The 19,210-nt window shown below is 42.3% G+C and overlaps 1 protein-coding gene across 4 annotated transcripts; it reads left to right on the forward strand.

Annotated features, from left to right (window-relative positions):
• Window positions 1-201: 201 nt before the first annotated feature.
• LOC101090336 (CXXC-type zinc finger protein 1-like) lies at window positions 202-17,430 on the forward strand. 4 transcript variants are annotated; one of them, XM_045050987.1, is made up of 12 exons: window positions 202-296; window positions 10,366-10,507; window positions 10,709-10,720; window positions 11,192-11,229; window positions 12,382-12,474; window positions 12,611-12,783; window positions 13,096-13,303; window positions 13,387-13,497; window positions 13,814-13,863; window positions 14,072-14,168; window positions 15,091-15,243; window positions 15,321-17,430. In XM_045050987.1, the coding sequence occupies exons 5-12, from the start codon at window positions 12,388-12,390 to the stop codon at window positions 15,465-15,467; spliced, it is 1,026 nt and encodes a 341-aa protein (XP_044906922.1). In that variant the 5' UTR covers window positions 202-296; window positions 10,366-10,507; window positions 10,709-10,720; window positions 11,192-11,229; window positions 12,382-12,387; the 3' UTR covers window positions 15,468-17,430. The 4 variants fall into 4 exon arrangements, with proteins under 4 accessions (XP_044906922.1, XP_044906923.1, XP_044906921.1 ...); XM_045050988.1 differs by lacking the exon at window positions 11,192-11,229; XM_045050986.1 differs by having other exon boundaries at window positions 10,366-11,229.
• Window positions 17,431-19,210: the final 1,780 nt, after the last annotated feature.

Here is a 19,210-nt window from a genome sequence, read left to right on the forward strand (position 1 = left end):
AACTCCATGATCCCCCAGAGGACAGTTAGATACAAACTCCACTGTAACTCCCCGGCACTCCTTGAAACTACATGTACTCCCTGCATGCCTTCACGTAGCCACCAGGTGCATGTCTGATTAATGTCTAAAGATCCTTTGTGTTCTCTTCCCATGCTTTGATATTTTTTGATACTCATATCTAAGAAAATACAAAATAAAGTCTGTGTGTAGTCTGCTGCTTCTGCTCTCCCGCAGAGCAGCCCTGGACATCCACTCAATCTAGTGTCCGAGAACTTTTTCTTCAGTGAGCGGCCACAGTATGTATATACCACTTCTTCTTTATCCATTCATCAATCGATGGATGCTTGGGCTACTTCTATATCTTGGCTATTGTAAATGATGCTGCTATAAACATTGGGGTGCACGTGTCCCTTTGAATGAGCGTTTTTGTATTCTTTGGGTAAATATCCAGTAGTAAGATTGCTGGGTCATAAGGTACTTCTATTTTTAACTTTTTGAGGAACCTCCATACTGTTTCCACAGTGCCTGCGCCAGTTTGCATTTCCACCAACAGCGCAAGAAGGTTCTTCTTTCTCCACATCCTCACCAACACTTGTTCCTTGTGTTGTTGATTTTAGCCATTCTGACAAGTGTGAAGTGATATTTCATTGTAGTTTTGATTTGCATTTACCTGATGATAAGTGATGTTGAGCACCTTTTCAGGTGTCTGTTAGCCATCTCTATGTCTTCTTTGGAAAAATGTTTATTCATGTCTTCTGACTATTTCTTAATGAATTAGATTATTTGTTTTTGGGTGATGTGTTTGATAAGTTCTTTATAGATTTTGGATACTAGCCCATTAGCAGATATGTCATTTGCAAATATCTTCTCCCATTCTTTAGGTTGACTTTTAGTTTTGTTTTTTGTGTTCTTTATTGTACTGCATCCTTTAATTTTGATGAGGTCCCAATAGTTTATTTTTGCTTTTGTTTCCCTTGGCTCAGGAGACATACCTAGAATGAAGTTGCTATGGCTGATGTCAAAGAGGTTACTGTCTGTGGTCGCCTCTAGGATTTTTATGGTTTCAGGTCTCACATTTGTGTCTTAAATCCATTTGAATTTATTTTTGTGTACAGTGTAAGAAAGTGGTCTAGTTTCATTCTTTTGCATATTATTGTGCAGTTTCCTCAACACCATTTGTTGCAGAGATTGTCTTTCTTCCATCGGATATTCTTTCCTGCTTTGTCGAAGATTAATTGACTGTATAGCTGTGGGTTCATTTCTGAGTTTTCTCTTCTGTTCCATTGACCTATGTGTCTATTTTTGTGCCAGTACCATACTGTCTTTATCACTACAGCTTTGTAATATAACTTCAAGTCCAGAATTGTGATGCCTCCAGCTTTGCTTTTCTTTTTCAAGGTTTCTTTGGCTACTTGGGGTCTTTTGTGGTTTCATACTAATGTTAGGATTGTTTGTTCTAGCTTTGAGAAAAATTGCTGTTGGTATTTTGCTAGGGATTTCATTGAATGTATAGATCACTTTGGGTAGTAAGGACATTTTAACAATATTTTTTTTTTCTAATTCATGAGCATGGAATGTTTTCCCATTTCTTTGTCTCATCTTCAATTTTTTTCATCTGTGTTTATAGTTGTCAGAGTACAGACCTTTTACCTCCTTGGATAGGTTAATTCCCAAATATCTTATTGTTTTGGTGCACTTGTAAATGGGATCAATTCCTTAATTTCTCTTTCTGCTTCATTATTGGTATATAGAAATGCAATAGCTTTCTATATGTTGATTTTGTATCCTGCAATTTTACTAATTTCATGTGTCAGTTCTAATAGTTTTTTGTGGAGTCTTTCGGGTTTTCTACATATAGTATCATGTCATCTGCAAAGAGCGAAACTTTTACTTCTTCCTTGCTGATTTGAATGCCTTTTATTTTGTATTGCTGTCTGATTGCTGTGGCTAGGTCTTCCAGTACTATGTTAAATAACGGTGGTGAGAATGGACATCCCTGTTTTGTTCCTGACTGTAGAGAAGTTCTCAGTTTTTCCCAATTGAGGATGTTGTTAGCTGTGGGTTTTTCATAGATGGCCTTATTATGTTGAAGTATGTTCCCTCTAAACCTACTTTGTTGAGGGTTTGTATCATGAATAGATGTTGTACTTTGTCAAATGCTTTTTCTGTATCCGTTGAAATTATTATATGGCTCTTATCCTTTCTTTCATTATGTGGTGTATCATGTTGATTGATTTGCAAATATTGAACCACCCTGGTAACCGAAGAATAAATCCCACTTGATCATGGTGATTTGTTTAATGTTTTTATTGGATTAGGTTTGCTAGTATTTTATTTAGAATTTTGCATCCATGTTCATCAGGAATAATGGCCTGTGGTTCTCTTTTTTAGTGGAGCCTTTATCTGGTTTTGGTATCAGCATAATGCTAACCTCATAGAATGAATTTGGAAGTTTTCTGTCTTTTTTCTATTTTTTTGGAAAAGTTTAAGAAGAGTAGCTATTATCTCTTCTTTAAATGTTTGGTAGAATTCATCTGTGAAGCCATCTGGCCCTGGACTTTTGTTTGTTGGGAGTTTTCTGATTACTGATTCAATTCCTTTGCTCGTTATCAGTCTGTTCAAGTTTTCTATTTCTTACTGTTTCAGTTTTGGTAGTTTATATGATTCTAGAAATTTGACTGTTTCTTCCAGGTTGTCAAATTTGTTGGCATATAGTTTTTCATAACATTCTTGGCATGTAGTTTTTCATAACATTCTAACTGTTGTATTTCTGTGGTGTTGGTTGTTATTTTTCCTCTCTCATGTGTGATGTTATTTTTTTGGTCCTTCATCTTTTCTTTTTGGTAAGTGTGACTAGAGGTTTATGAATTTTATTAATTTTTTCAGAGAACCAGCTTATTGTTGCATTGATCTGTTCTATTTTTTTTTAGTTTCTATATCATTTATTTCTGCTCTAATCTTTATTATTTCCTTCCTTCTGCTTGTTTTAGGTTTTGTTTGTTGTTCTTTTTTCTAGCTCCTTTAGGTGTAAGGTTAAGTTGTTTATTTGAGATTTTTCTTGCTTCTTGAGGTAGGCCTGTATTGCTATAGACTTCTGTTGATGTTGATGGGATTTCTCTGTGCCTCCTGAATCTGGATGTCTGTTTCCTTCCCTAGATTAAGGCATTTTTCTGCTGTTATTTCTTCAAATAAAATTTCTGCCCCCTTTTCTCTCTGTTCTTCTTCTGAGACTACTGTAATACAAATTTTATTACATTTGATGGAATCACTGACTTCCTTAAGTCTATTCTTATGTTACATAATTCTTTTTTCTCTCTTTTGTTCAGCTCCATTACTTTCAACGCCTTTTCCTTCTAGGCCACTACTTCATTCCCCTGCTTCTTCCAGCCAGCTGTTCATTGAAGGAAGCCTGTTTCCAATCTCATTTATTGCATTCTTCATCTCTGACTGATTCTTTTCAAACTAATTTATCTATGTGGTAAGGGTCTCACTGATGTCTTCCATTCTTTTCTCAAGCCCAATGAGTATCCTTATGATAATTGCTTTAAATTCTCCATCAGACATGTGACTTTTATCTGTTTCACTTAGATCTGTGGCTGTGCCCTTATCTTGTTCTTTCATTTGAGATTAATTTCTCTGTCTTGGCATTTTGTCTAAGTCTTTGACTTCTTCTGTATGTTAGGAAAGCCAGTTATGTCTCCTGTTCCTGAAAGTAATGACCTTCTGAAGAAGAAGTTATGTATTTCCCAGGACCTACTGTTTCAGGGAGTGTCTCCAGTGTGTGCTGCATGTGCTCTGCTGTTGTATTTTGGCTGTTGTATCTTTCAGCCAATCGTTTGCAAAGGCTACTTGCCTGCAGTGGGCAATGTTTGGTCCCTGGCCTGAATGTGGCTCATTTTAACTTGGTGTGCTCTGGTCTGCCTGTGAAATGAGACCTGGCAACAACTCTACCGGAACTGAAGCCCCGCAGAACTCTCTGGTCAGGAGATGTGTGGTCAGGGCTTGTGCTGTTCTTCTGGGGAGGAGCCTGCCATGCTGTACAGAGGAAATCTTGACTAGGAAGGGCAGTCCCACAATATCACAGGGGCCTGGGCTTGGTGTAAGCAAGTTAGGCAGCCAGTGTCTGCACTAAGCTCTTTACCTCAGGTGGCTCTGTGTTTATGCTGAGGGGTGATGGAGGGAAATGGCACCAGATATCTCAGATATCTCAGATACCAGATATCTCAGATATCTCAGAGAGGAATCTCCATGAACACTGCCTGCCAGGGACAAGCCCCAAGAAGAGCAAATAATCTTCCCACTGTGTGTCCCAGATGTTTTTCAGATTGCTATTTCCATGCTGTCTGCCCCAGGTTGTTTGCCTGCCTTCTTTCCAGGAACAGGGCAGTGCTCTCCAGTCTCTACCCACCAAGCCCTGTGACCTTTAACACTCTAGGTCTTAAGCCCCATTGGTTGCAAGAAACTCACAAAATTCAGCCCCTCTCATTTTCCAAGCTAATGGCTCTGGGGAAACATTCTCCTGTGCATTCCCCTGTGTGCTCCTCACTCTCTAGCCCTTCTCTACAATCACAGCTCCCTCCACTCCATAGCACCTGTGATCCATTTCTCCACTAGACCACATCTCTGCACTATCTACCTTCTTTGATGTAGACTTTCCTCTCCCTTTAATTGTGGAGTTTGTTCTGCCAGTCTTCAGGTTGATTTCTGGGGTGTTTAGGATGATTTGATAGTTATCTAGTTGTGTTTGTAGGATGAGATGAACCTAGGGTCCTCCTACTCCACTGCCATTTTGAAAAATCTCCTTAATAGTTGCATTTTTAATGTATTAGTCTCTGAAATCATGCAAAAAATAAGTGTAGTTGTGCACCGTTATTTTAATAATACTACCTTTTATAATTTCCCATCTATTTACCTTTACTGAAATCTTTTTTTAAACATTTATTCATTTTTGAGAGACAGAGAGCAAACAGAGTGGGGCAGAGAGAGAGGAAGACACAGAATCTGAAGCAGGCTTCAGGCTCTGAGCTGTCAGCACAGACCCTGACAAGAGGCTCGAACTCACAAACCATGAGATCATGACCTGAACCAAAGTCAGACGCTTAACCGACTGAGTCACCCAGGCGCCCCTGAAATCTTTATTTATTTATTTTTTTGTATGGCTTCAAGTTTCTGTTTATTGTCCTTTCATTTCAACCTGCAAGACTCCCTTTAGCAGTTCTTACAGGGCAAGTCTAGTGGTAATGAACTCTGTTAGCTTTTGTTTACCTGGGATTGTCATAATTTCTTTCTTACATTTGAAGGACAACTTTTCTGGAATAGAATTCTTGGTTGACAGGTTTTTTTTTTCTTAGCATTTTGAATCCCTTATATGTGATGAGTCACTACTCTCTTGCTGCTTTCAAAATTCTTTGTCTTTTGAAGGTTTGTTTGCAATGTGTCCTGATGTAGCTCTCTTTAGGTAAATCTTACCTAAAGTTTACTGAGCTTCTTGGATGTTTATATTCGTATCTTTCATCAGGTTATGAAGTTTTTGGCCATTCTTTCTTAAGTATTCTCTCTTCTCCAGAGTTCTGAAATAGTTACACCAGGAAGATTCTGCAATTGTTGTCTAGATGGGAGACAGATTTCTGGTGCTTCCTACTCCTCCATCTTCTCAGAATCCTCTTCTTGTCAACTTATCTTTTAAAAATTGTTTATTTATTTATTTTGAGAGAGAGAGAGCAGGACAGGGACAGAAAGAGAAGGAGAGAGAGAGAATCCCAAGCAGGCACTGTGCTGTCAGTGCAGAGCCTGACATGGGGCTCAATCTCATGAACTGTGAGATCATGACCTGAGCCAAAATCAAGAATTGGATGCTTAACCACCTGAGTCACCAAGGTGCTCCCTTATCAACTGATTTTTTTAATAAAATGCAAAGTATTTTTGATTGAGAAGGGGTTGTCTTTTCCTTTTTAAAAATTTTTAAAATTTTTGAATTTTTAAAAAAAATTTTATGAATATAATTTATCGTCATATTAGTTTACATACAACACCCAGTGCGCACCCCAACAAGTGCCCTCCTTAATGCCTATCACCCATTTCCCCCTCTTCCCCACCCCAGCACCAAAGTTGAACACTCAGAGACACCCTTAGTTTGTTCTCTGTATTTAATAGTCTCTTGTGGTTTGCCTCCTTCCCTCTAGGCTTGTATCTATTTTTCCCCCTGGTTTTTCAATAAATATTTCTGGAGGGGTGCCTAGGTGGCTCAGTCAGTTAAGTGTCTGACTCTTGGTTTCAGGTTATGATCTCATGGTTTTGTGAGTTTAAGCCCTGCATCAGGCTCTGTGCTGGCTGTGGAGCCTGCTTGGGATTCTCTCTCTCTCTCTTTCTCTCTCTGCCCCACCTCTGCTTGCACTGTCTCTGTCTCTCTCAAAATAAGTAAATTTTAAAAACTTAAAAAAATAATTAATTCTGGAGAAATTGAATATCCATATAAAAAACTCTCAAAAAAAACCCAAAACAAGATGAACTTCAACCTACATCTCACATCTTATACAAAAATTAATTCACACAGATCATGACCTATATGTTAAATATACAATTATAAAACTTCTGAAAGAAAATATGAGAGAAAATCTTTGTGGTCTTGGATTAGGCAAAAAGTTTTATATATGATACCCAAAGCATGATCCATAAGAGATTTTTAACTTATTAGATGTTATAAAAACCAAAATTATATGTACAGAAACAGTCTGCAGAGGAAAGGTTAATTTTAAAGTATCCACTCCTGGACTGGTTCATGTTCTTGCTCCATCCCATCTGGATGGCCATCCTAGTGTTTGTCTCTAAGGAGGTGCTCTTTCTTTCTCACAAAGCACTTAGCATCTCACATATCTGGGAAGTCAGAAGAAACCAAAGCAATAAGTCAAGAATCACTAGCGATTGTTGTAGGAGCACTGGGCTGGGAGTCAGGGCATTCACATCCAGCTTTGCCTTAACTGTGTGGTGGAGGAGAGAACCCTGCTATCCACACAGTGATGCAAAGCAGAATGACAGAATTGCTGTGGAAAAACTGAAGAAGGAAGAGAAAGGGGTTTGGAGAAGGCATCCTAGTGGGGCAAGCATCTGAGCTTAGTTTTGGAAGATAAGCAGAATGTTGACAGGCAAAAACAGATGAACATGGAACAGATATGAGAGGTATAATCAGCAACCCCCCATCCTTTATAATCCCAGGATTAAAGTAAAAGGAACACCACTCACTGTTATAACTATGCCCACAAGTACATTCGAAAGAGACACAGGTCACCCAGTTGGAAAAGAAGTAGAGGGAACTTTACAGGTGGTGGTGCCAAAGCTGAGTCTTGAAAGGTGAGCAGAAACTAGCAAAAAAGAAGGGCAGATCTGAGCAAAGGCCTGGTATGTGGAGCCTATGCTGGATTGACAAGAGAGTGAATATCCAGGATGACCTGAGGGTTTGACACCTGGAGGGCCTGGGAAGAGGACGTGTCTGTCACAGGGAAGTGGGCCCCTGTCATAGACAACTTTGAGGGGAACATCATAGAGTGCAGAACTGATTCTGATTCTGGGGATCGAAGGAGGATTCCCAGGGAGGATGGTGACATATTTCTTTATCTGCAGCCCTTTGGGAATACAATCCTGTAGGCAAAATGGATCAGCCAGCCACATCGCAGAGGAAGAAGTTCATTATGATGTAAAATATGAGAAACCTAAACTAGTGCTGTGGAATTGAGAATGAAGGAAAACAGCAGTAAAGAAACATTGGAGAAGTAGGTATGAAGCCAGAGGTGAAGGAGAGAGAAAAGCTGTCCAAGACTCACTGAGTTGGCCACAGTCTTGAAAAATAATTCAAAGAGAAGTTAAAACATTAGCTTGGACACCACAAGTAGTGCTTATAAACTTTCACGACCATAGCGAGTGGGTTAAAATTTTCTTTAGAGCTCACAGACTACTTCTGAGTTCAGCCTGGATTTCTTATCTCTTGCCCAGATCCCTAAACTGGGTTAGATATAAGCTGTGAAGATTTAGCTAGGGGCACTGTCATTAGATGCCAGGCTTGAATCAAGGAAAAATAGTTTCTTCACAGAAAGATCTTAAACATTTGTTGAACACTGATTTTCTTGTCAAAGATATTTAAACATAACTCTAATGTAAATGTCAGCGTATATTTGCTTTTATCTTCAAGGAATAATACAGAACCAGATAAATTACAGTAATTTTCCATTTTGCAACAACACTTGAGGGGCAGGGCCCCTGATGCATTCCTTTGATCATTGTTGGTCATTGGACACCCCTGTGTGCCAGGCAGTAAACTGGGCATTGGGCAACCAGAAGTGACCAAGACCAACATTGCTCCTACCTTCATTTCTAGTGAAGAAGACAGGCACAAAACAGGTATGAAGAGTTCAGGCAATGCCCCCATTTCCTTCTTAATTTCAAGATTAAAATAAAAGGAATTTCCTTGCTTTTTTTATTTAAAAAAAAAAACTTTTTTAACGTTTATTTATTTTTGAGGCAGAGAGAGACAGAGCATGAACGGGGGAGGGTCAGAGAGAGAGGGAGACACAGAATCTGAAACAGGCTCCAGGCTCTGAGTGGTCAGCACAGAACCCGACACAGGGCCCGACGCGGGGCTCGAACTCACAGACCGCGAGATCATGACCTGAGCCCAAGTCAGGCGCTTAACCAACTGAGCCACCCAGGTGCCCCGGAACTTCCTTGCTTTTATAATTATGTCCATGGGTACCTGGGTGGCTCAGTCGGTTAGGTGTCCGACTCTTGGTTTTGGCTCAGGTCATGATCTCACAGTTTTGTGGGTTGGAGCCCTGCATTGGGCTCTGTGCTGGAGGCGTGGAGACTGCATAGGATTCTTTCTCTCCCTCTATCTCTCCGCTCCTCCCTGACTCATGCTGTCTCTGTCTCTCTCAAAAATAAATAAACTTAAAAAAATAATTATGTCCAAAAGTTCATTCAGAAGAGAGTCTGGTCATCCAGATGAAAAGGAAGCAGAGAGAGCTTTGCAGACAGTGATGCCAAAGCTAAGTCTTGAAGAGTGAGTGGGAATTGAAAGAGCAGTGGGGTTGTAATATTCTATAATGGGAATATTTGTTTTCTAAATCACCTTTTGTTCTAATATATTTTTCTTCATATTTATTTTACAGCATTTAATTGTGTATAAGATTGAATTTTTTTACATATTCATGGTGAATCATGTCATTTTGAAATTACCTTTTCAATCCCAATGAATAACTTTTTGTCTTAGTCTCTTTAGTCTGATATTAAAATAACTGACCTAGGGGCGCCTGGGTGGCGCAGTCGATTAAGCGTCCGACTTCAGCCAGGTCACGATCTCGCGGTCCGGGAGTTCGAGCCCCGAGTCGGGCTCTGGGCTGATGGCTCAGAGCCTGGAGCCTGTTTCCGATTCTGTGTCTCCCTGTCTCTCTGCCCCTCCCCCGTTCATGCTCTGTCTCTCTGTGTCCCAAAAATAAATAAACGTTGAAAAAAAAATTATAAAAAAAAATAAAATAACTGACCCTGCTTCATTTTTTTTTTAATTTTTTTTTAACGTTTATTTATTTTTGAGACAGAGAGAGAGGCAGAGCATGAACGGGGGAGGGTCAGAGAGAGGGAGACACGGAATCCGAAACAGGCTCCGGGCTCCGAGCTGTCAGCACACAGCCCGACGCGGGGCTCGAACTCACGGACCGCGAGATCATGACCTGAGCCAAAGTCAGCCGCTCAACCGACTGAGCCACCCAGGCGCCCCGACCTTGCTTCATTTTGATTAGCATGTACCTAGAAAATTTTCTTCTATCCCTTTGCTTCAAATGTTTCTGTATCTTAATGATTTGCTAAGTTTGGCATAAACAGCATATGACTAGGTTTGTTATTTTTCATCCAAAATGGCAATCTTTGACCTTAACTGGAGAGTTTACCCCATTAATAACTTTTTATTACTGATTATGTAATAAAATATGAACTTGAAATGTGAACTTATTCCTACTTTCTTACATTTTGATTTCTTTTTTTCCTGGCTTTTCTAGAAATCTTTTTCTCTTTTCTTGACTAAGTGTTTTTGTTTGTTTTTCTCATTGCTCACTACACAATTAAAATAATAGAAGATGGTAAAATAGTAATGACACGACATTATTCAAAATAACCGGAAATGATAACGGGATCAATTTTCCTGTCATATACAATAATGCAATGATCAATCACTCCAATATATGAAACTCGGTATTGACGCCAGAAGAGACAAATGTATCCATGTAGGCCTGAGGTGATGTTCTGAAGAATGGCACACGTGTAGCTGTATCATTTCTTTGTAACCATGTTCTTCTAACTTTTGTCTGTATATCAACTCTGCAGAGGATCTTGAGCAAGCAGAAACCCAACACATCCACGAGGGGGCGGAGCTAAAGTCGCTACCGGAACCGGAAGTAGCTCTGTCAACCATTTCACGGCACTTGCCTGGAGGCTCCGGACAGTTAAGCGTCTGTTCGGTGCTGAGGTATTTTTAAGGGTTTTGAAGAGGGACTGTAGGTTCTGTGACTGGAGAGGTGTGTGTGGGGGTCATTAAAGTGGTTGTTGGCGTTGGTAATGGCGGGGTCAGGTAATGGGTTGGAGTCGGGATAGTGACTCGTTGCAGTTTGAGTTGAAAGCAAGGGGTCACTAATTTCCGTCTTTCTTTTCTCATATTTTTGTCCTAAAGTTCCACATTTGGGTATGTATTGCTTTCGGTCTTATTAAGTGATAAGTTTTTTCCAATTTCAGTTATTTTTCTTTTTACCAAGAGTTACTTAAAAGTGCCTTTTCAATTTTCAAAAGTTAAACCGTTTATTAATTTCAAATGCAACTTATTTGTGCCTTATGTGATACTCATTCATTGGAATGTGTTCAGACTTCCTTTAAGGCTAATTTTAGGGTCAGTTTTTTATTAATATTATATCTCTAACTCAATAATAGTGTGAGTTCTCCAACTGATAATGGTCTTATTCAAAAGTGTATATTCTTTCAGTGTGTGTGCCTGCTCTTTTAACCACTGAAAGTGATTTGTGTGTGTGTATGCATATATATGTGTATATACAAAATGTATGTGTGTGTGCATATCTATATCTATATACGCACACACACATAAATTTTCAAAATTTTTGTATATTTATATATTTTACTTGGTGTCACTGGGTTCACATAGGAGTACTTTTCAGAATAAAGATCACAAAATTATTCTAGGTAAGTGAGTCATGGCAGACAGGTCATGATCTGGCATGTGCATGTGGGGAGTGGGGGTGGATAGGGCTTGGCATGGCCTAGGACATGGAAGGTAAGGCAGAACTGGGTATGTACAGGAAGTGGGAGAAACAAATGAGGCTGAGAGAGTCTGGGAAGAGGGAAGGGCCTTGTATGTTTGTATGAGGCAGGGTTAGGTATGCCTTGGCGTAGTGTATGGGGCTCACAGGGCTGGGACTGTAAGGTGAGACAGAATGTGTCCAAGAGGGCAGTCTGGCAGGCGGGGCCTGGAGAGACTGGGTAGGGCAGGCAGGTGGGTGGAGCATGTCTGAGGTGTGGGGTCATGCATGTTTGGGTGGGCTAGGCAGAGGTGGCTTATTTGGGTCCATGGTACAGGGCAAGCAGGGTTGCAAGTATGTCCTGAAGGATGGGGCAGGGCAGGCTGTATTGACCAACTGTGAAGGAGTGTAGTCCAGCCTTTTTGGGCAGATAGGCAGGGCTTTATGCATTTTGGTGGGCAAAATGGGGGTGAGAAGGACCAGCCAGGTGTGTCTGGATAAAGTGGGCAAGCAGGGACAGGTGGTGCCATTCAGTCCCAGGCAGGTGCAGTGGGACCTGGCCATGTTGGCCAGAAGGTGGGACCAGGAGTGTTGGGACAGGGTAAGTCTGTTTCCACTCAGTGCTGACCCAGAGTCCTCCTCCCATCATCACAGGAGCCCTACTTGTAATTCCTGGTCTCTGGTGAGTTTAGGACACAGGGTGGATGGGGGAGTGGAGCTAGTGCAAGGGTTTGCCCTTCACACTGCCCACTGCCCATTCAATCACAGCTTCCTACTTTGGAATGCAGAAGTCCAGGCTGTCCCAGAAGTACCAGGTGCTGGCAGTGCCATTAGCAATAAAAGAGGCCTCTCAGATAACAGCCTCACTCCAGCTGTTGTCTGAAAAGGACCTTCCTCAGGGCTGAAACCTATGCCAGGACATTTGGAGAGGGGACTTTAGACAAAGCCTGATAAGTGTATGGCAGGCCTCTGGGTGGAAAGAAGGGGACAGTGAAGACAGAGAGGGTCATCAGTTTGGAGAATGAAGTGAGGCAGTGTCCAAGTATCATTTAAGAAACAAGTTGAGAAGACCTGCCAGCATTTTCCTGGCCTACAGTCCTGGATGAGTGACACTGAGAAGTTTCCGCTCCTGGATCCTGAAATGCAGGAAGCAGCAGTGAAAGTGAAGACAAAGAAGTTGAATAAAAAGGTGGAGTGCAAGGCGACAGAAATGGTGGAATGGGGGGCATGAAGACAGGGGTCGGGTGGAACACAGGGCTGGGTTGCAAGGTTAGGAAGCTGACATAAACTCTCCTATCCTTGCCTTGACCACTCTTGTCCCACAGAAAGAGAAGAAGAAGAAGAAGCGAAAGCTCATGTCAAAGCGTAAACACCAAGAGAAGGCAGATGCCAAGGATTTGGCCTCGCTGCAGCAGTGCCTGGGACCTGGCTGTGTGTATCCTACCCGGCCAGGCTCCAAGTACTGCTCAGATGATTGTGGCATGAAGCTCGCAGCTGAGTGAGTGAAGTTAAACGACAGGGTGTGGAGTAGGGCATAATATATGCCATCCGTAAGTCTGTCTATCCCTCTACCTGTGTATCCTCCCACCATTCATCCACCTACCCACCCATCCATTCACCCTTACAGTCACCTGCCCACTGAACCACCCATACACATTCCATCCACCAACCCACGCATCCATCCTTATAGTTATTTGCCCACCTATCCATCCACCATTCAATCACCTTTCACCACCATTCGGTCACTCACCCATTTTTTCTTTTGATGTCCCTACCTACCCATTCCATTTCTTGTTGCCTCCTTTTCTAGCCGCATCTATGCGATTCTGCCCCAGCGCATCCAGCAGTGGCGGAAGAGCCCCTGTATTGCTGAGGAGCATAGCAAGAAAATGCTTGAGCGCATCCACCAAGAGCAGCAGGACACTCACACCCGCCTGAAGGACCTGGAGTGCCATTTCTATGAACTTGAGGCCATAATTCTGCGTGGCAAGCAGCAGCCTGTGTGCAAGGATGAGGAGGTGCGTGGGAGTGGGTGGGATGGAGCAGAAAGGTATTTGCTATCTTGCCCACTCTTCACTGGCCCTTCCACTGTCCTGTGCAGATCAACAAAAGTAACAGGAACAATGCAAACCTGCAGATCTTCTGTGTCTCCTGCGGGCAGTCAGTTAACATGCATGTCGCCCTGCGCCACATGGAACACTGTTTTGTCAAGGTTAGGGAATTGGCTGGGGGAGGAGGAGGTAAACGTGTTTTTGGCTGGGTGGGATCCATAAGGAGGAGGGCATGTTTGGTGCCTGGGTGTTTGTTGTAAAAATGCAACACACATCCATGGTTCTACCCATTTGTGCTTCTCTTCCATCCTTAGTAGGAGGGCCAAGACTGGAACATCAGCCAATGGTGAGGGGGGACATTGGCTGGGCAGACAGGAGCATAGGAGCCACAGGGACAAATGTGTTGTTTGGGGCTTGTCATGGGAGGGCATGCTGTGTAAGTCCACAGTTTCTCCCATTTGTACTCTTTCTTCCCAGTATGAAGGCAAGTCGTCCTTCGGGTCCATGTATCCCACTTGCATTGAAGGGTGAGTGTGGGTGCTAGTTGAGGTCAAAGGCATGATGTGGACAGGGTCAGGAGCAGGGTGGGAAAGATCAGAGGGTGTGTTCAGAGGCAGAGGTGGATAGGTTAGTGGCAGGGTATGGGTGGGGTTAGGGACAAAATATGGGCTTTGGGGTTCAGGTGGGACCTCCCTTCTTCTGACCCTTAGCACTTCACTTTCATCCTCCCCCCAGGGCCACCAGGCTCTTCTGTGATGTTTACAACCCAAAGAGTAAGAGGTACTGTAAGCGGCTTCAGGTGCTGTGTCCTGAGCACTCGAGAGATCCCAAGGTGACTCTTCTTTCCCTACCTCATCATCTTTCATTCCTCCCCTTCTCCCTGCCGTATTCCTCTCTTCCTCTTTGCTTGATTGCCTCCTATTTCTTTCTTCCTTCTGCCTGACTGCCTTCATATCTTCTGACCAACTCCCATGTGTCCCCTTCTCCCTTTCTGACCACCCCACATTCCCTGCTCCTTGCTGGCTGATTACCTTCTGTTCTTACTTTTTCTCTGCCTGACCTACCCCCCTACATTTCTCTCTCCCTCCTCTCTGCCTGACCATTTCTGTTTCCTTTGCTCCTCATGTATAACCATTCCCCATTCTTCTCCTTTCCTTGCTTGACCATCATACATTCCTTTCCCACCCCTTGCTGGACTGTCCCACCTTCCTCTCTTCCTCCCTGTATGACCTCCCTCTCTTCCTTACTTTCTGACTTTCCTTCGTTCTTATTCTGCATGCCTCACTGCCTCCAGTCATCTTCTCCCTTCTTGTCATCTCCTAAATCCTTTCTTCCTCCCTGTTTAGCCAACCCCTATTACTCCCACCCTCCCTGTCTCATTCCTCACTTTTTTTCCATGCTTTACCAACCCTCTTCCATCTACTTCTCCCTGTCAGACCTTCCCTCCATCCTTACTCTCACTCTGGTTTGATCTCTTTCTGTTCTTCCATCTTTTCTGCCTGATCACCTCCATTCCTCTATTCCTGCTTATTTAACTTCTTCCTTCATCTTCTGTGCAGGATAATTCCCCTTTTGCCTCCTCTTCTCTACCTAATCCCTGAATTCCTTTCTCCCCCCCACCCCCGCTGAGTTATTCCCCATTCTTCTCCTTCCTGCCAGAGTGCCCTCCATTTCCCATTCTCCTCATAATGCCTGACTGATCACTCCATTTCTATCCTCCTCTGTACCTCATCATCCCTTATTCTTCCTCACAGGCATCAGATGATGAGGTGTGCGGTTGCCCACTAGTGCACAATGTCTTTGAGTTCACTGGTAATTTCTGTCGCCTACCTAAACGCGTATGCAACCTCCACTATTGCTGGGAGAAGCTGAGGCGTGCTGAGGTGGACCTAGAGCGTATTCGCATGGTAGGCCACAATGGTGACTGGGGCTGAAAGGGTGGGATAGCATCCTGAAATCCTTCTCTCATGTTTACCTCCCACAGTTGAACAAGCTGGAAGAGCTACTTGAGCAGGAGCACAAGGTGCGCACAGCTATGACAAACCGGGCAGGGCTTCTGGCCCTGATGCTTCACGAGACAGTCCAGCATGACCCGCTCACCACTGACCTGCGCTCCAAAGCAGACAGCTGAGCCCTGCTTGACTGAGATCCTGTACCCAACGCTCCGTGCAAGGGAGACACTCAATGAATTCTTCACACACTAGTTCCTATAACCACTTTTTTCTTAGGTCATCTTAGAGTTTCTCTGTGTTTCTCTGTTCGCCATTTGGTCTCCTGTCTCTGCTTACCCCTGGATGGGAAGGGGTCCTCAAAATCGCTCTCTGTTGCCATCATTCCCCATCCCTCTCTCTCTTTCTTCCCTGAAACTTGGCAGGGCCAAGGATCTGCCCTGCCTTCATCCCCCACTGTCCAGAATTTTGTTGACAAACTTTGGAAGAACAAAGGATATTAATAGCCCCTGAGGGCCCTCTAACCTGTCTCTCTGGCCACAAACCCAATTTCAAACCTCTGATGGCGGTGGGTGGCAGTGCAACTGTACTTAGGAGGAGGCTGCGGTGCACATGCAGAGTGGCTGTGAAGTGACACCCACTCAGGGCTCAGTGGGCCCTCTTCTGTCAGGGGAGCTATGACCGTATAAAGAAGGCGCCAATGGCTTTTGTTCCTGGCAGTCCCCCATTCTAGGCCATCAGACGTGTAGTTGGCACCTGATTAGTGCACAGCCCATTCATCAACTTCTATGCAATCGTTAATATTCCCCAGGCCAAAGGTGTTACAAAAATGGGATGGGAGATAGATGAGTGTAGGATAATCCCCCCCTGATGATTCCACTTTGGGACACTGAGGAGGATTCAAGGTATCATGGCAGTCATGCCCCTGCCCATGTTGTTCCACACCTTATCATCATATGAGGTCCCAGCTCTTTTTGTCAGCCTTGGCCCCTGCCAGTCCAGTCCTGGTCTGTCTCCCCCAGCACTTCCTATCACATCCTCTCCTGCTCCCTCCACCACACTGCTCTGGGTCTGTCCTTTCCAGCCTGCCCTGTACATTGAAGCCCCTTGTGGTCATGACCATTTCACACCTGTAGAGTTGCCAGAGGAAGACTGAGACCTCTGCCATATCTGCCTTTGTCAGCCCCAGCCAGGTCTCCTGTGGAGGTGTGTCCGATAATGCTGCCTGTGGGTACTGGTATGTTTGAAATGAGAGACTTGAACACTTTTCTTAACTTTTCTCTACTCACTGGTCCCTTATGATTTTTTTCATTAATCTTCATAATTCCTTTTTTCCAGGGACTCACACATTTCACTTAAATGGTTAGGTATGTTGCTCTTGACTTATACCTAATAGTCCCCCATAGTTAGTTTATATTACTACCTAACCTCATGCAATGTCTCCCCTTTAAATTACTAATTAGTGCACTTTTGTACTTCTCTTGATCAGATTTTCCAGGGGCTAAGCCACATAATTAATTGATTATTTGAAAGAACTGGCTTTTTAATTTATTCATATTCCTTATTATATTTATTTTATTTATTTAAACTTTCATTTTTATTAATTCCCGCTTCTTGATATTTTGTTTGGTGTTTCATTTTCATATGTTTACTTCATTTCTTTGTTCTTGTTCTGATCTTTTGAAGCAAATTCTTAACTCAGTTATATTAGTGTGTTCAGTCTCCTGTTTATATAAGTATAAATAAATAGATATAGATAGATATAGATGATATAGATATAGATATAGATATAGATATAGATATAGTAAAGGATTTCAGGCCACACACTTTCCTCTAAATGCACTTATAGCTCCTGAACTTTGGTATGAAAGGTGAAACTTCAGAATTGATTTCTTACTTTGATCCTAGCTGTTGAAGAAAGTTTCTTAGTGTCTAACTATTAAGTATTCATTATTTTTTCTTTCTTTTTTGTAATTATGATTTTTCTATGATCAGAGAATGTGGCCTGTTGAATCTAAACTTGTAGGGGTGCCTGGGTGGCTTAGTCGGTTGAGTGTCTGACTTCAGCTCAGGTCATGATCTCATGGCTTGTGGGTTCGAGCCCTGCGTTGGGCTCTGTGCTGCCAGTTCAGAGCCTGGAGCCTGCTTCAGATCCTGTGTCTCCCTTTCTATCTGCCCCTCCCTGGTTCACACTCTGTCTCTCTTACTCTCAAAAATAAATAAGCATAAAAATTTTTTTTGAAAAAAAAAAAAGATTTTCTTTGTAGGTCATATATTCCACTGAATTGAAAAACTTTCATGGAGGGGCGCCTGGGTGGCGCAGTCGGTTAAGCGTCCGACTTCAGCCAGGTCAAGATCTCGCGGTCCGGGAGTTCGAGCCCCGTGTCAGGCTCTGGGCTGATGGCTCGGAGTCTGGAGCCTGTTTCCGATTCTGTGTCTCCCTCTCTCTCTGCCCCTCCCCCGTTCATGCTCTGTCTCTCTCTGTCCCAAAAATAAATAAAAACGCTGGAAAAAAAAAAAAAACTTTCATGGATATAAAAGAAGAAAATATATTCTTTGCTAGGTACAGATTATTCATTAAGGCTTTCAATCTAGTTTGATGATTAATGTTTCTTTACTCTGATTCTTTTTTTTGTCTACTTCAGCTGTTATATTACAAAAAGATACAATAAATGCAATAATCTTTTAAAACACATTCTCCTTGTGGTTCTGTGTTTTGTGGGGGTGGCGGGGGGGGGGGGAAGCAGCATCCTAAATTGTATATCTTAGGCCATATTGCAGCATGACATTATGTATTTTCCTTGTTTTGTCTTTTTTTGTTTTTCCTTGTTTGAATGCTTTTAACCTTGAGTTTAATTTGATAAGTACATCACCACTGCTGCTTTTATTTTGCTGCCACTCGCCTTATGTATCTTTGCCTAAATCTTTATTTTGCATTTTTATCTTTAAGATACACTTTTTGTAACTGCGTATGTTTTTTTTCTTAATCCCACATTAGTGTCTTGAGATTCAGTCCATTTAAATTTGTATAATTATGCTAATTTTATCTTTTTGTATTGTGCTCATTACTGATTTTACTATTTCCTAAATACAACTTTTATCCTTTTCTTCTTCCTAGTAGCTCAGTGAAGTTTCTGTTCATGTTTGTCCCTCCCCCTTACCTCATTAGTTTGGAAATGTTTATTTTTACTAATTGTTCATTATATAAATTTTCACTTCTAACAGACATGATTTAATTTGTTTTCTCTATTATTTGACCAGAATATAATTAGACCTTTCTTTTTCTCTTTAGAAAAAAATTTTTAATGTTTATTTTCGAAAGAGAGAGAGAGAGACAGAGCGTGAGCAGGGGAGGGACAGAGAGAGAGGGAGACACAGAATCTGAAGTGGGGTCCAGGCTCTGAGCTGTCAGCAGAGAGCCCAACACGGAGCTCGAACCCACGAGCTGTGAGATCATGACCTGAGCCAAAGTTGGACACTTAACCGACTGAGCAACCCAGGCGCCTCTAATTAGACCTTTCATTATAAAGAAAAATGCTCCTGTATCGTTTGGATAAATTGCTAGTAGTGCTATTAGAGCCCAAAGGTCCATCAACTGATGAGTGGATAAAGAAAATGTGATTTATATATACAATGGAATACTACTTGGCAATGAGAAAGAATGAAATCCTGCCATTTCAACAACATGGATGGAACTAGAAGGTATTATGCTAAGTGAAATCTGTCAGAGAAAGACAGATATCACATGTTTTCACTATGTGGAACTTGAGAAACTTAACAGAAGACCATGGGGGAAGGGAAAGGGAAAAAATAGTTTCAAACAGAAAGGAAGGCAAACCATAAAAGATTCTTTTTTAAAAAATGTTTATTTATTTTTGAGAGAGAGACAGAGAGACAGAGTGTGAGTGGGGGAGGGGCAGAGAGA

Source organism: Felis catus, chromosome X, assembly GCF_018350175.1.
Source record: "Felis catus isolate Fca126 chromosome X, F.catus_Fca126_mat1.0, whole genome shotgun sequence".
NCBI classification, from domain to species: domain Eukaryota; kingdom Metazoa; phylum Chordata; class Mammalia; order Carnivora; family Felidae; genus Felis; species Felis catus.

Coding starts and splice junctions, on each gene's coding strand:
- LOC101090336 (XM_045050986.1), top strand. CDS start 12,388: ATGAGTGACACTGAGAAGTTTCCGCTCCTGGATCCTGAAATGCAGGAA. Junction 13,864..14,071: donor TATCCCACTTGCATTGAAGG/GTGAGTGTGGGT, acceptor TCCTCCCCCCAG/GGCCACCAGGCTCTTCTGTG. Junction 14,169..15,090: donor AGCACTCGAGAGATCCCAAG/GTGACTCTTCTT, acceptor TCTTCCTCACAG/GCATCAGATGATGAGGTGTG.